Source organism: Mauremys mutica, chromosome 3, assembly GCF_020497125.1.
Source record: "Mauremys mutica isolate MM-2020 ecotype Southern chromosome 3, ASM2049712v1, whole genome shotgun sequence".
NCBI lineage: Eukaryota > Metazoa > Chordata > Testudines > Geoemydidae > Mauremys > Mauremys mutica.
Window position 1 is genome coordinate 113,066,823 of NC_059074.1, and position 12,643 is coordinate 113,079,465.

A 12,643-nucleotide genomic window follows, 5' to 3' on the forward strand; every position below is an offset into this window, starting at 1 on the left:
CCAGCTCAGCTGGGGCAGCAGCAGATGTGGTCCTGGACTTCAGTCCATAGATGTACATGCAGAAGTCAAAACTTGGAAGACATATCTGACCCTCAAACAACAGAGATTCAGTTCAAACAATCAAAGTTTGATTTTTAATATGTGGGGTAAATTAAAAAAATACATTAATCAAATCTGGGTATAGACAGATTACCCATCCCTGTTCACAGGTTCCTTACAAAGAATATTGACATAAAATGTATTCTGTTTTTCTGTTTACTGAATGTGGTTACCAAACATTTTCTGGGACATGTACATAATTATAGGGGAAGCTGTAGCAACACCTTGATTTTGGTTGTCTAACACTTTTCATTATTATAAAAATTTACTAAAACTTTCTTTTGAGAAGCTCTAACATCTCAGTTGTTTGCAGCAGGCCTCTGAAAATTCTGCACTCAAAGTGCTGTTGGCCCAGAGACCTACCTTCTCTTTGTCCCATGGAATTCCATTCAGGTTTAGCTGAGTTGTAAATTATTAAAATCACCATTTCCCTTCTCTCACTTGCATTCCTCAGGATGGCAGCATGATAAATGTGGGTGTTGTGACAGATCTGGAACGGTTCTGTAATAATTTTTGAATAATATATGTTCTATATGCAGTGTAGTTGTAGCCATGTCGGTCCCAAGGATATGAAAGAGACAAGGGAAGTGAGGTAATGCCTTTTATTGGAACAACTTCTGTTGGAAATAGATACAAGCTTTTGAGCCACTCAGAGCTCTTCTTCAGGTCTGGGAAAGAAACTCGCAGCATCATAGCAAAATGCAATGTGGAGCAGATTGTTTAGCATAAGTAGTTAGCACATATTGTAAGGGACCATTCAAGGTAAAGTGACCTTACCTGTTAAGACCTCTGCAGTCATAGGACAAAAGAGGGGGCTAGGGGGTTACAGATTGTTGTAATAAGCCATAAATCCAGTGTCTCTGTTCCGTCCATGATTTTTAGCATCTAGCAGCGTAATTAATTTAAACTCCCAGGCTCATCTTTTGAAAGTGTTGTGCAGGTTTCCTTTGAGGATGAGGATTGAGAGGTCAGAAAGGGAGTGATTGCTTTGTGAAAAGTGTTCACACACAGATGATAGGGTGTTTTTGTGTTACTGTTTTCCTGTTTGAGTTAATTCGAGAGCATAGTGTTTGTATGGTTTCACCCACATAGTTGTTATTGGGGAAGTTAGTGCACTAGATGAGGTATACCACATGTTTTAATAGGCATAGGTAGGATCCCTGGATCTTGAAATCTGTGTTGTGTGGAGTGTTGATCACTGTACCAGTGGAGATATGTCTGCAGGTTTTGCATCTGTTGTTCTGGCAGGGTCTGGTGCTTTTGAGTTGGTGTGTCCTGGTGTGTGGGGAGCTTGCTTCTGATGATGATCTTAAAAAGGTTGGGAAGTTGTTTGAAGGGCAGAAGTGGGGGTTCAGGAAAGATATCTTTCGTGATGGGGTCCCCATCGAGTATGGGTTGTAGTTGTTTGAAGATACCTGGTCTGGGTTCCAATGTCGGGTGTTAGGTATTGATCAGTGTAGCAGTGAAGATATGTCAATCTGTAACCCACTCATTAACCCCCTCTTTTTGTCCTATGACTGCAGAGGTGTTAACAGGCCACTCTACCTTAAATTATCCTTTACAATATTGCGACACTGACAGGCCAGCCAACCTGTGTATGACACATAAGAATTTAACAGAAGGCATTATAATTGTAATCAAGACAATCTACTTGCATGAGAATTTCAAAGAGATGTACTAAACTAGCAATCATCAACTCATTTATTTGTAGTAATAGAAATAAAGGATAGATGCTAAGGGTATTCATCTGTGTTTACCTGTTTAGTTTGTAGATGCTAATTCCCTTTCACGTCTTAATTGCCTTAATTATATATGGGACTGTGTCCAGTTAACTTTAAGATCAAAGATGTAAGATACTGCAGGAAAACTAATAATATTATCTACATTGTCTTCAGTTTAACTATCTCTGTTATAAGGAAGGACTGGTTAATTGCCTTATGTGAATGAGTGTAACTAGTTTACCTGTGTATGCATAGGAAATAGAAGATTAGCTTCAAAGCAAAGGTCAACACTGCGTATTCTTCGGGGGTGGGGGGGAGGCCCTGCTGTGACAACGAGGTGTGTCAGCTATAAAAGAAAAGCCCCAAGCCTAATCCTGTCATCTCTCATCTGCTTAAACTTTGAACAGGGAAAGTATACATGGTAAAATGGAGATCTTCCAAATAACTATTTGGAATGCCCTGGAAAATGCATGGAAAGACTTTAACAGACTTTACATCTAAGCTGCATTTGGATTCTGACCTGTTGGGATGATTCCAGAGAGATTTTTACAAGTCAGAAATTCATTCCATCACTGCTCTGATCCTGCACTATGAACATTGACAGTCATTTTTCTGTATATTGATCTTTTAACCACTTGTACCTTTCTTCTTTCTTTTTCCATTAAACCAATTATTAGGCTCTTTAGTTTGGTGCAGCTGCGTCGCTGTTAGCTCTGAAGTGTGGCCATAGCCTAAGACTTCAGAGCTCGGTCCAATGTAAATTTGGCATTTCCTAATTTTGCAATCTAATTTAATGTAGATTTTTTTGTATATCAGAAATCCCATGTTGCCCTAGTTTATCTCTCAGTAAGCTTCCTCTAAGGTACACCAACTAAATTCCACATCATAACCTTCACTCACAAAAACCTGTGAAAATGGATGGAGCTTTATATACTACACTCTATACTAATGTTTTCTAATGAAAGATCTTTGATGTTATAATTAAAGCAATGAGTTGATATGCTGATAGATGCAATCACCCTCATAGCCTCTCATTTCCTTCCCACTGTTCACTATTGTCACCCTCTCAGTTTCCAACCTGGGGAGTCTGTTATTTTTTGTGTGGTGAATTTTAGGGCATGTCTACACTGGCAAAGTTACAGCGCTGGCAGTTACAGTGCCACTCAAAGAGCGCAGAAGGAAAACCACTATTGTGCGTTCACACTGACAGTTGCCTGCGCAATAGCATGTTCACACTTGCAGCGTTATTTGTAGCGCTGCACTCTGGGCAGCTATCCCACAGAGCACCTCTTTCTCTTTGCTGCTAAGACTTGTGGGAAGGTGGAGGGGGTCACGAGACATCCTGGGTCCAGTCCCAATGCCTCGTGATGCATTGCTTCGCATCCCAGCAAGCCCTGTACTTCCATCCGCATTTGGTGCCATCTATCAACAGTTTGTGTACTGTGTGCCCTGCCTCTTTCAGGCTGCAGGAATGGATCCCGAACTGCTGACCAGTATGCTGCTCTCTCTCACTAACATGTCACGAGTGGCAGTGGAGTTATTTCTTAAACTACAAAGTCCAGAGGAGTGCAACGTTGATCTTGCCACGCGTAGTAGCTATGACACAAGATTGCTTATGGCTTTCAAGGAGGTGCTGACCACAGCGGAGTGCCTCTTTTGGCCTCAGGAAACAAGCACTGAGTGGTGGGATCACATCGTGATGCACGTCTGGGATGACGAGTAGTGGCTGCAGAACTTTCGCATGAGGAAAGCCACATTCATGGGACTGTGTGATGAGCTCGGCCCAGCTCTGTGGTGCAAGGACACGAGAATGACAGCTGCCCTGTCATTGGAGAAGCGCGTGGCAATTGCACTGTGGAAGTTGGCTAATCCAGGCTACTACCGATTGATCACTACACAGTTCGGAGTGGGAAAGTCAACCATCGGACTCGTGTTGATGTAAGTGTGCAGGGCCATTGATCGCATACTGATCTGAAAGACCATGACTCTGGGCAACGTGCGTGACATTGTGGATGGCTTTGCACAAATGGGCTTCCCTAACTGCGGAGGGGCGATCGATGCCACGCTGTCATGGAGTGTGGGGGAGACAAGGCCCTGCAACCCCGTCTTCCTGCGATTCACCATGACTCTCAGCCAGCCAGGAAAACAGAAGGTTTATTTAGACGACAGTAACACAGTCCAAGACAGGTCTTGCAGGTACAGGACCCCTCTCAGTTAGGTCCATCGGGGGGGGGGGGGGCAGGGAGGCCAGAGCCTCACTGGGAGGTCAGAGCCCCATCTGGGCTCCCATCCGTTTTCACAGCCAGCTCCAAACTGAAACTCCCTCCAGTTGTTTCACTCAGCCTTCCCCCGGCTCCTCCCCCTGCCTTTTGTCCAGTTTCCCAGGCAGAGGTGTCACCTGGCCTCCAACCCCTTCCTGGGTTCTCATGTTACATGCTCAGGTATCCTCTCAAGGAAAGTCTCCCATCCCTCAATGCAGACAGTCCCAGCAAAACTCCCCTGCAACCTTCCTAGGTCAATATTCCTCACTCAGTATTCAAAGAACACATTAACAACATTCCCAGTTGGTCACATACACACTTTCCAATTCTGGCACCAGACCACCTAGCCACTGAGTACATTAAACACAAGGGGTATTTCTCAATCATTCTCCAGGCGCTTGTGGATCACCATGGCCGTTTCATGGACATTAACACAGGCTGGTCCAGAAAGGTGCATGACGCACGCATCTTTTGGAACACTGGCCTGTTCAAGAAGCTGCAAGCAGGGACTTTCTTCATGGACGAGAAGATCACCGTAGGGGAAGTTGAAATGCCCATTGTGATCCTTGGAGACCCCGCCTACTCCTTAATGCCGTGGCTTATGAAGCCGTACACAGGGCAAATTGACAGCAGCAAGGAGCGGTTCAACAACAGGTTGAGTAAGTGCAGAATGACTGTTGAGTGTGCATTTGGCCGTTTAAAAGCCGTCTGGTGATGCCTGTATGGGAGCTGGACATGGCCGATGACAATATTCCTATGCTTATAGCCGTGTGCTGTACACTCCATAATATTTGTGAAGGGAAGGGTGAAAACTTCACTCAGGGCTGGACTGCAGAGGCTCAGCGCCTGGAGGCTGAGTTTGAACAGCCAGAGACCAGGGCTATCAGAGGGGCACAAAGTGGGGCCATAAGGATCAGGGATGTCTTGAGGCAGCAATTTGAGGCTGAAAGCCACTAATATTTGTGGTTATGCTCGGGATTGTAGTGCTTGTAATACTAGGAGGTGATTGGTACACATGAAGCAAGAAGAGGCCTTAACATAATTGTATGTTGCTTTGCAGTGCTTTTGCTTTCACTTAATAGAATAAAAATTGCTTTCAAACAAACATAATTCTTTTATTAAAAGACAACAACCGGAGGAGAGAGTCAAATGAAAAAATTCATCAGCAGGGAGGGGTATGAGGGAAGGGAAGGTATCAAGAGGAGGAGGGGTCCGGGGACGGCTACAGATTTGTGTATATCCAGGGATCATACCCAGCCTTCTCCTTTGGAGTACAATGAAGCGGATGCTGTACTTCAGCAGGGCCAAACTGCAGAGGGATGGGTGTTGAGTGCAGTGGGTAGTGGAAGTCCACAGTGCTGGACTGTGAGGTGGGAGGAGTGGAATGCTGCGGGTACAGACTGAAGCCAGGAGGTTGATAACAGTGTATTGGCAGTGTGGTGGGGGCACATGGGAAAGAGTTTTGTGACAGTGGCTGCAGGGGAGGGGCAGGCGTGGAGCTGCTCGGTTTGAACAGCTAGTTTCACCTGGAGCACGTTCACTTGGTGCTCCATAACGTTTAAGAGCCACGCCGTGGCTTCTTTCTGGTGTGCCACGTTCTCTGTTCGGTCCCTCTTCTCGCTATCCTGCAACTCCTTCAATTCCTGTTTCTCAGCGGCAGAGTGCATCATAACCTCACGGAAAAAGTCCTCCTTAGTTCTTCGTGGCCGCTTTCTAGTTTTACACAGCTGTTCTGCCACCAATAAGGGAGGCAGGCCTCCCAAGGTCATCTCTGTGAAGTTTAAATGCAAAATTTTACATAAGCAGTATTGTCTGTGTTGCAAACAACACTGATTCAGTGCTTTAAAACACAGCCAGTACTCAAACACCTGTCACTCAAACTCAACCACCTGTCACTAACTGGCTGACCCCAGGCAAGCACACATGAGCCACAAGACCCCCAAAATGGTGAGTAGCCACAGGGGCAGGGTGAATCACTCTTTCTGGACCCTGCTGTACACTGGGCATGTGGCTTTTCGGGAGAGCCAGCACTGTAGGGTGGGGTTTGATAATCATTTCTGTCCTCACTTGTGATCATTATGGAAGATATCTCACTGCTGAGGGTGAGCAGGGAATCAAGGGAGGGTCTTCTCCAAGTCTGCGACTTCCGTCCTGGCCCCTGTGCGGCTCGCCTGTGTGCAGCAATGGTCCCCTCCTCCCCTGTGACGGCACAGTGGCGCGGGAAAGTTACTGTTAATGGGGCGAGAAACAAAGCAGCTTTGCTGAAGAACCTGTGGCATTGGATCGCCCAGTATCTCCACAAAAGTTTCCAGGAGATCTCTGATGGAGATTCCCGTGAAGTGAGGGAGTTTATCAATAGCCTGTTCCGCCGCTCAGAATAGGCATGCGGTGGGAGACAAAACTGATTTCTGCAAGCCTCCTGCCCCCAACAAATCGCTTCAGCAATTCCCAAAATCAGATCCATTTACCCAGGGCCTCCTCTCCTGTTTGCGCTTTGCCAAGGTCTGATTGCTGTGACTAGCTAGGCTCCTCCGGGATAGAAAAGAGCTCCTGACTGCATGCATCTCTGGCCTCCGAGCCATCCTCTGGCTCTGGGTCCCTTCCCCATCTTCATCCAAGATTTCCTCCTCCTGGCTCGGTCCACTCTTGACTTGCACGTGAGCCAACGAAGTATCCACAGGGGCCTTCGCAATGGAGGTGGGGTTGCCACTGAGTATCACGTCCAGCTCTTTGTAGAACTGGCAGCTTGTTGGTGCAGCACCGGAGCAGCGGTTTGCCTCCCGTGCCTTGTGGTAGGCGTTCCGCAGCTCCTTCAGTTTTACCCGACACCGCAATGTGTCCCGGTCATGGCCCCTTTCTATCATTCATTGTGAAATCTGTCCGTAGGTATCATAATTCCTATGGCTGGAGTACAGCTGGGACTGCACAGCTTCCTCTCCCCAAATGCCGATGAGGTCCAGCAGCTTGGCATTGCTCCAAGCGGGGGATCACCTGGTGTGTGGAGCAGGCATGGCCACCTGGAAAGATGCTCTGAGAGCAAACAGGAAGGGGACTTTCAAAGGAATGTATGGGGTGGGGATGATGGTTGGTCACCAGAGGGCAGGGCAGTAGAGTTCAAACCGATGACCAGAGAGGTGAGAACAGGCATTGTGGGACACCTCCCAGAAGCCAATCGCAGTGCTGTAATCGCCATGGTGTCTACACTGGCACCGCAGTGCTGTAGCCCCAGCACAGAAAGTTCTATGCCTTTTGTAGGGGTGGTTTTTTTAGAGAGCTATAACTGCACAGTTTCTGTGCACTAAGTAGCTTGGCAGTGTGTACACCTCAGGAGTTACAGCGCAGAAAGCTGCTTTACTGCGCAGAAATTTGCCAGTGTAGATGGGGCCTATGAATGTAAACTCCTTGGAACAAAGGCTGTAGGCCTTAATCCAATGTCATATCAGTATAAATTCTCAGACAAAAAGTACATGAAGGTGTAGTTAAGACTGGGAATATGTATCAGTAATTTAAGAGTGAAAAAAAATATCACAGGACTATTGTAATAATCCAAGAAACAAGTATTATAATCTCTGGAAATTCAGAGTTAAGTTTATAAGAAGAAATCCAAACATGTTAAAGTAAAAAAATTCAGTTAGGCATCCAACCAACCGTAACTTTACCCTGTATTGACCTGCTAAATCGATCGCCAGTGGATCAATCTCAGAGCGTCAATCCCTGCCATAGTGTAGACCTGCCCTGAGAGTCAGGGAACAGGTAATCAGCAGATTATGGTTCTCCTTAGGGTGCAGCTTCAAAAGACTGGAAGTGAAGAATTTCCATTAACCTCCTGCTAGAGATTCCCAGGAAAACCACTTAAGATTGTATGTTCCTTAAATACCTTCTTGTCTGGCACACTGTCAGCACAGTCCTTCGAAGTTCATAACACTTCCCAGGGTTCACATCTACCCCCTGGGCACGATACATACAATACTGACCTACAAACACACATAACTTTTGAATTTAGTACAATGGACTCCAAAGATACTTAAACTTAATTGAATCAGATTTTTCAAGGACCCTGCAGGAAATCGCCATATTTGTAACTCAGCTATTGCCACGATGAAAGCCATAGAAAAGGCTACTGCAAACTCCATAGCTGCTGTTAACATGCCCTACATTTAATAGCGGGAGATAGGCGAGAACTGGGACCACAGCACTCTGCAGAAGCTTTAGGTTCAAACTTCACATCTGCCCTTTTCTTTAAAACAGGCCTGAACCAATCCTCCCACTCCCCAAATCCCAAACCTCCAGCCATTGCTGAGGTGGGGCTGTAAAGCAGCACGCGGCTTATGGCTCTAACTGCCTCTGACAGCTCCCCCCTAAAACCGACTGCATGAAGCCTCTCCCCAAACAGAGCCCACACACCCTCTCCTATATATATATATATATCATTTATATGTGGGCAACAGCTACAGTGACGCAGCTAGACCGTTGCAACTTCTACCTCCCCCGATCCCCGCCAGCCCCCAAGCGCAGATATTCGACCCCTCTTCCCTGCCCTCTATGGGTGCGCATGCGCAGAGCTAGCTGGCGGCCGTTGAGAATGTCGGGCGCGCGGGGCGGTGGGCGCGCGGCCCCTCCCCCCGGCGGGCGCGCGGCTGGGGAGGAGGCGGCGCCTGTGTCGGCGCTAGAGGTTGTGTCGTTCCTAGGGAAGCTTCTCTGCGCAGTCGCGGCGCTGAAGGCGGCTCTCTACCTGCTCCGCAGAGTGTGTCTAGCGATGGCCTGGAAGTCGGGAGGCTCCAGCCACTCCGAGCTCATCCACAACCTGCGCAGTGAGTCTGGGGCCGGCCAGGCGAGGGAGGGGCCCCGGCGCGCACGGCCCCAACCCCTTCCCCCGGCCGCTACCGGCCCCTCGGCAAGACGCACGTCGCATTCCGTCCTGGGCTGGGGAGAGACCAACTGTCACTGAGCGGGGCGGGGCGGGCAGGAACCCGGCTCTGGGGAGGGGTTGTCCGCTGGGGGCGCGGGGCCGCCGCCGCCGCCGCCTCTGGGGGTGTGTGGGTGGGTGTGTGGTGGGGGACCAGCCCCGCCCCTGCGGGTAGGTCCCCGCGCAGCCAGTCTGAGGGCGGCGGCTCCTCTCCCGCTCCAGGCTCGGCCTGGGCTGCAGTCGCCAGGGGTGGGGGCGTTCCGTGCGGCGGCGGCGGCGGCTGCCCCCCCGCCCCCCGCCTGCCGGTGCTGGCCGCCTCCTGTCCCCTCCTCTCTGCCCCGCGGTGCAGGCGGCGCGTGCCCGGGGCTGGCAGCCGGGGTGGGATCCCCACACCGGGTCGGGGAGGGCTCCGGCCCCGGCCCCAGCCCCGGCGGGGAGCCGTTGGGTCCGAGCGATAGCGGGGGAGACTGGCTGGGAGCGTTGAACGGCCTGAGGCCATTGCGGGGGGGGGCGGTACTTCACCGTGTCACGGTCCCTTTGTATCGGTGTCGCTGCTGGACGTTCTCCGGCGCGTGGCTTTCAGCGGCCCTTGCTTAAATCCCGGGGGGTGGGGGAGTGGTTGGTTTGGCCGCGATGCGCAAGTGAAATCCAGGGCAACGCGCTGGTAGGACTCCAGTCCCCTCCTCCTCCTCCTCCTCAGGGAGCGCGGGGCTCAGCTGGTGCCTGTGGGCCGTCCAGGTTATAGGCTCCTCTGGAAAGTGCTGTGTGGCTGTTGGTGTCACCCCACCTTCCCAGTGCTCATCTGAGGTGCAGGCTCTCTCCCACTTTTCCCAGGGCTTGCACTGCTCCTGTGTGGGTGTTGGGACTGATGCCCACAGCTGTGTTCTGATTTAGTGACCTGCAGCCTGAGGGGGAGGTGTGGGCTGGTTTGTGCATGTGATCCAAATTGAGAGGAGGTAGGGAGTTAAGATCAGGAGCCTGGTAGGCTTAAGTTCCATCATCTTTCATATTCGCCTTTGACTGATACATTTGTAGTGCCCCTCTCCTAGCTCCTGGACGGGGTAAGGATATCTTTTCTCCCAGAGTCTCCTAAACATTGGGAGGCGAGGGTGGCCACAAGAAGGACATAATTTTTCTGTAAACTGCGTTAGTAGTTTGCCTCCATTGTTTTACTTCTGCAATTCTGGGTTCTGCAAGGGTGCTCGTTTCTCAGTTGCTCTGTTTCACAGGGAGGGAAGAATGTAGTTTTTGGTAATATCTCCTAGCCCCTTTATTTCAGAGCCCTTTCCCTTTCTCTAGTGTTTACCTTTGTCGTTGATCATAGCTAGGCTTGGCAGAATTTGATTTTTATTATTTATAATTTTGATGGATGTATTTATTTTTAAACACTGTTTCAATTTTCATCAATTTAAACATTCACAATTGTGGGAAATTATAGGGGCTGCCAGGCAATAATTATTTAATGATGATAGAAGTTGATATTCAAAAAGTTAAAGCTTGATAACCATTTAAAACAGAAATTTGCAATGTCACATGTCAAAACATACAAAGTAAATATCCTCAAATCAAACTCTAAGAAGTTGTCAAGCAGTATTTCTCTTACTTTCCCTCTCTGCAAACTTCAGTGATTATTGCTGGAAGTATTTTTTTTGTCCATTAGTAAACATCGATTTCACCATATGCACACTGACATTTACTGATAAAAAACTAATCCTTCCAACCTACTCATATCTTACCCATACTGCATTCAGCACAGTATAGTGCTGAAATTATTTTCAGTTTCCTACTGACCTCTGGATAAAACCTGTGAAACTGGCTACATTAGGAAGGCTATGAGCAGTTACAGAGGCACTGGAGCTCTCTCTTCTGTTGATGCAGTAAGCTAACACTAGGTTTGTTAACATTTGGAAGATTATCTTTGCAATTCTAAATGCTAAAAATGTTTTTAAATGAGATTTGGCTCTCCAAGCGCTGATAGTGTAAGTCTCCTCACTTGTCTGGGAAGGCTTTCAAAGGTAGACATGGATTTTTCAAGCCTTAAAAACAGTTTAAAAACATATATGCTCCTGCAGCGTTTACTGCTCTGAGAAACTGAAGGAGAAATTGACTTAGTTGCTTTGCTTTGTCTAAGATGAGAGAATTGCAAAAATGTCAAACAGCGTAAAAAGTAAATTGGATTTTGAAACTTCTACTTTGAAGAAGTTGAAATAATAGTAACATAAAAATACATATGCTGTAAAGAGATTTAAGTTGTACTACTATTTTCAGTGCTTTTATTAAGATATCTAACACCACTTAAATAGTATTTTTGTAGAGAATCTGAATTATATAGTTGATAATTTATTCAAAGCTATTATGTGCAATGAGGCCTGTGCCATCGACTTCATTGTTCTCTGTGCTTGTGCAGAGATCTGTCTGAGTGGAGGCAACTTCAGGATTGAGGCCAGAAATTTTAAACAGGAAACAGCAATTAAAATAAGTCTTAGGACTGTATTGACCTAACATAGATAAAACAGACTTTTAAAAAAAATCTGCAGAGTTACGTACAGTTTAATTCCATTAGACACATTTTATTAATAGAAATAACTTAAGTATATTTTTCTAATATGCAGTGAAGGAAAATACATGTAGGCTGCACAAGAACGGGTTCTAGACATGGCTTCAAAATTAACATTTGGAAAGGAATTCAGCTGTGTATTTTTTTTAAATTTTATTCTTTTATTTTTATAGCTTTATCAGTATAATGTACCTTTTGTTAAGAGACAGAATGGCAAAACACCAGTGATCCAATAAACTTGAAGTTGAGTTAATTTTTGTGTTTATGCATGTATATAATCCTAGGATAAATAAAAAGAAAACAGATATTACTCTGTCAGGTTAGTGTGTAGTAGCTGAGCTGGTTCTTAAATCATTTTTAAAGGGTTAAATGTTAGAACATGCTGTTAGCATGAGAAAACGTGACATGTATAACTTTATTCAATTATGAGCTTCCCTCGCTCAGTTGTGACCTTAACTGTAGAACTGTCATTGTCCTATAATGGTATTAATCATTTTTATAGTAGGAGGTCAGTCCTTGGGTTTTTGCTTTGTGTACTTGCACACTGAGTCTGGCTAAAATTTCTTCTGAGCCCTGTCTTACTGGGGGTGTCTTCACAGTAGCTTGGAGGTGGGATTTCTAGTGCAGGTAGACATTCATATGCTAACTCTGCTCGAGCTAGTGCATTAAAAACCCAGTGTGGCCAGGGTGGCGTGGACTAGCTGACCAAGTATATACACAAGGGATTGGGCAGGATCATACATGAGTGGCTAGCCTGAGCTGCTTCAGCCACGCTTTTTTAGGGCACTAGAGCAGAGCTAGTGTGTGTGTTTACCCACTCTGGAAATCATGCTTCCCAAATGGTTTGTAGACATACCCACAGGTTTCTTACCTTCAAAAGGTACAGACTAAAAGGGGAGGGCCTCAGAGACTGTCTCATATTCAGTGCACAATAGTACGTCTAAAGATGCCCACCGATTGAACAAGAGACTTTGCAGAGACCAATGCTTCATGCACTGTAAACCTTCAGTAAATTTTTGCCCAGCTAACTTATTATGGTTAGCTTGCTGTACCTTTTGCTTAAAATGTTATGCAGGTTTTCTTTAAAAACAAACAACAG

The 12,643-nt window shown here is 46.8% G+C and overlaps 2 protein-coding genes across 5 annotated transcripts in view; one reads left to right on the top strand and one right to left on the bottom strand.

The window, feature by feature from the left end:
• Nucleotides 1-5,220: 5,220 nt before the first annotated feature.
• LOC123367175 lies at nucleotides 5,221-6,814 on the bottom strand. The gene is made up of 2 exons (XM_045011259.1): nucleotides 6,149-6,814; nucleotides 5,221-5,852 (listed from the first exon to the last, which is right to left on the bottom strand). The coding sequence occupies exons 1-2, from the start codon at nucleotides 6,543-6,545 to the stop codon at nucleotides 5,377-5,379; spliced, it is 873 nt and encodes a 290-aa protein (XP_044867194.1). The 5' UTR covers nucleotides 6,546-6,814; the 3' UTR covers nucleotides 5,221-5,376.
• Nucleotides 6,815-8,681: 1,867 nt separating this feature from the next.
• PCMT1 (protein-L-isoaspartate (D-aspartate) O-methyltransferase) overlaps nucleotides 8,682-12,643 on the top strand; it is a 52,654-nt gene continuing 48,692 nt past the window's right edge. The window contains exon 1 of one of the 4 annotated variants that reach the window (XM_045010972.1): nucleotides 8,682-8,892. In XM_045010972.1, coding sequence (XP_044866907.1) covers nucleotides 8,838-8,892 — 55 coding nt within the window. In that variant the 5' untranslated portion in view covers nucleotides 8,682-8,837. Of the gene's footprint in view, nucleotides 8,893-10,500; nucleotides 10,865-12,643 lie in introns of those variants that run through there. The other 3 variants (XM_045010970.1, XM_045010971.1, XM_045010973.1) reach the window with 3 other exon arrangements.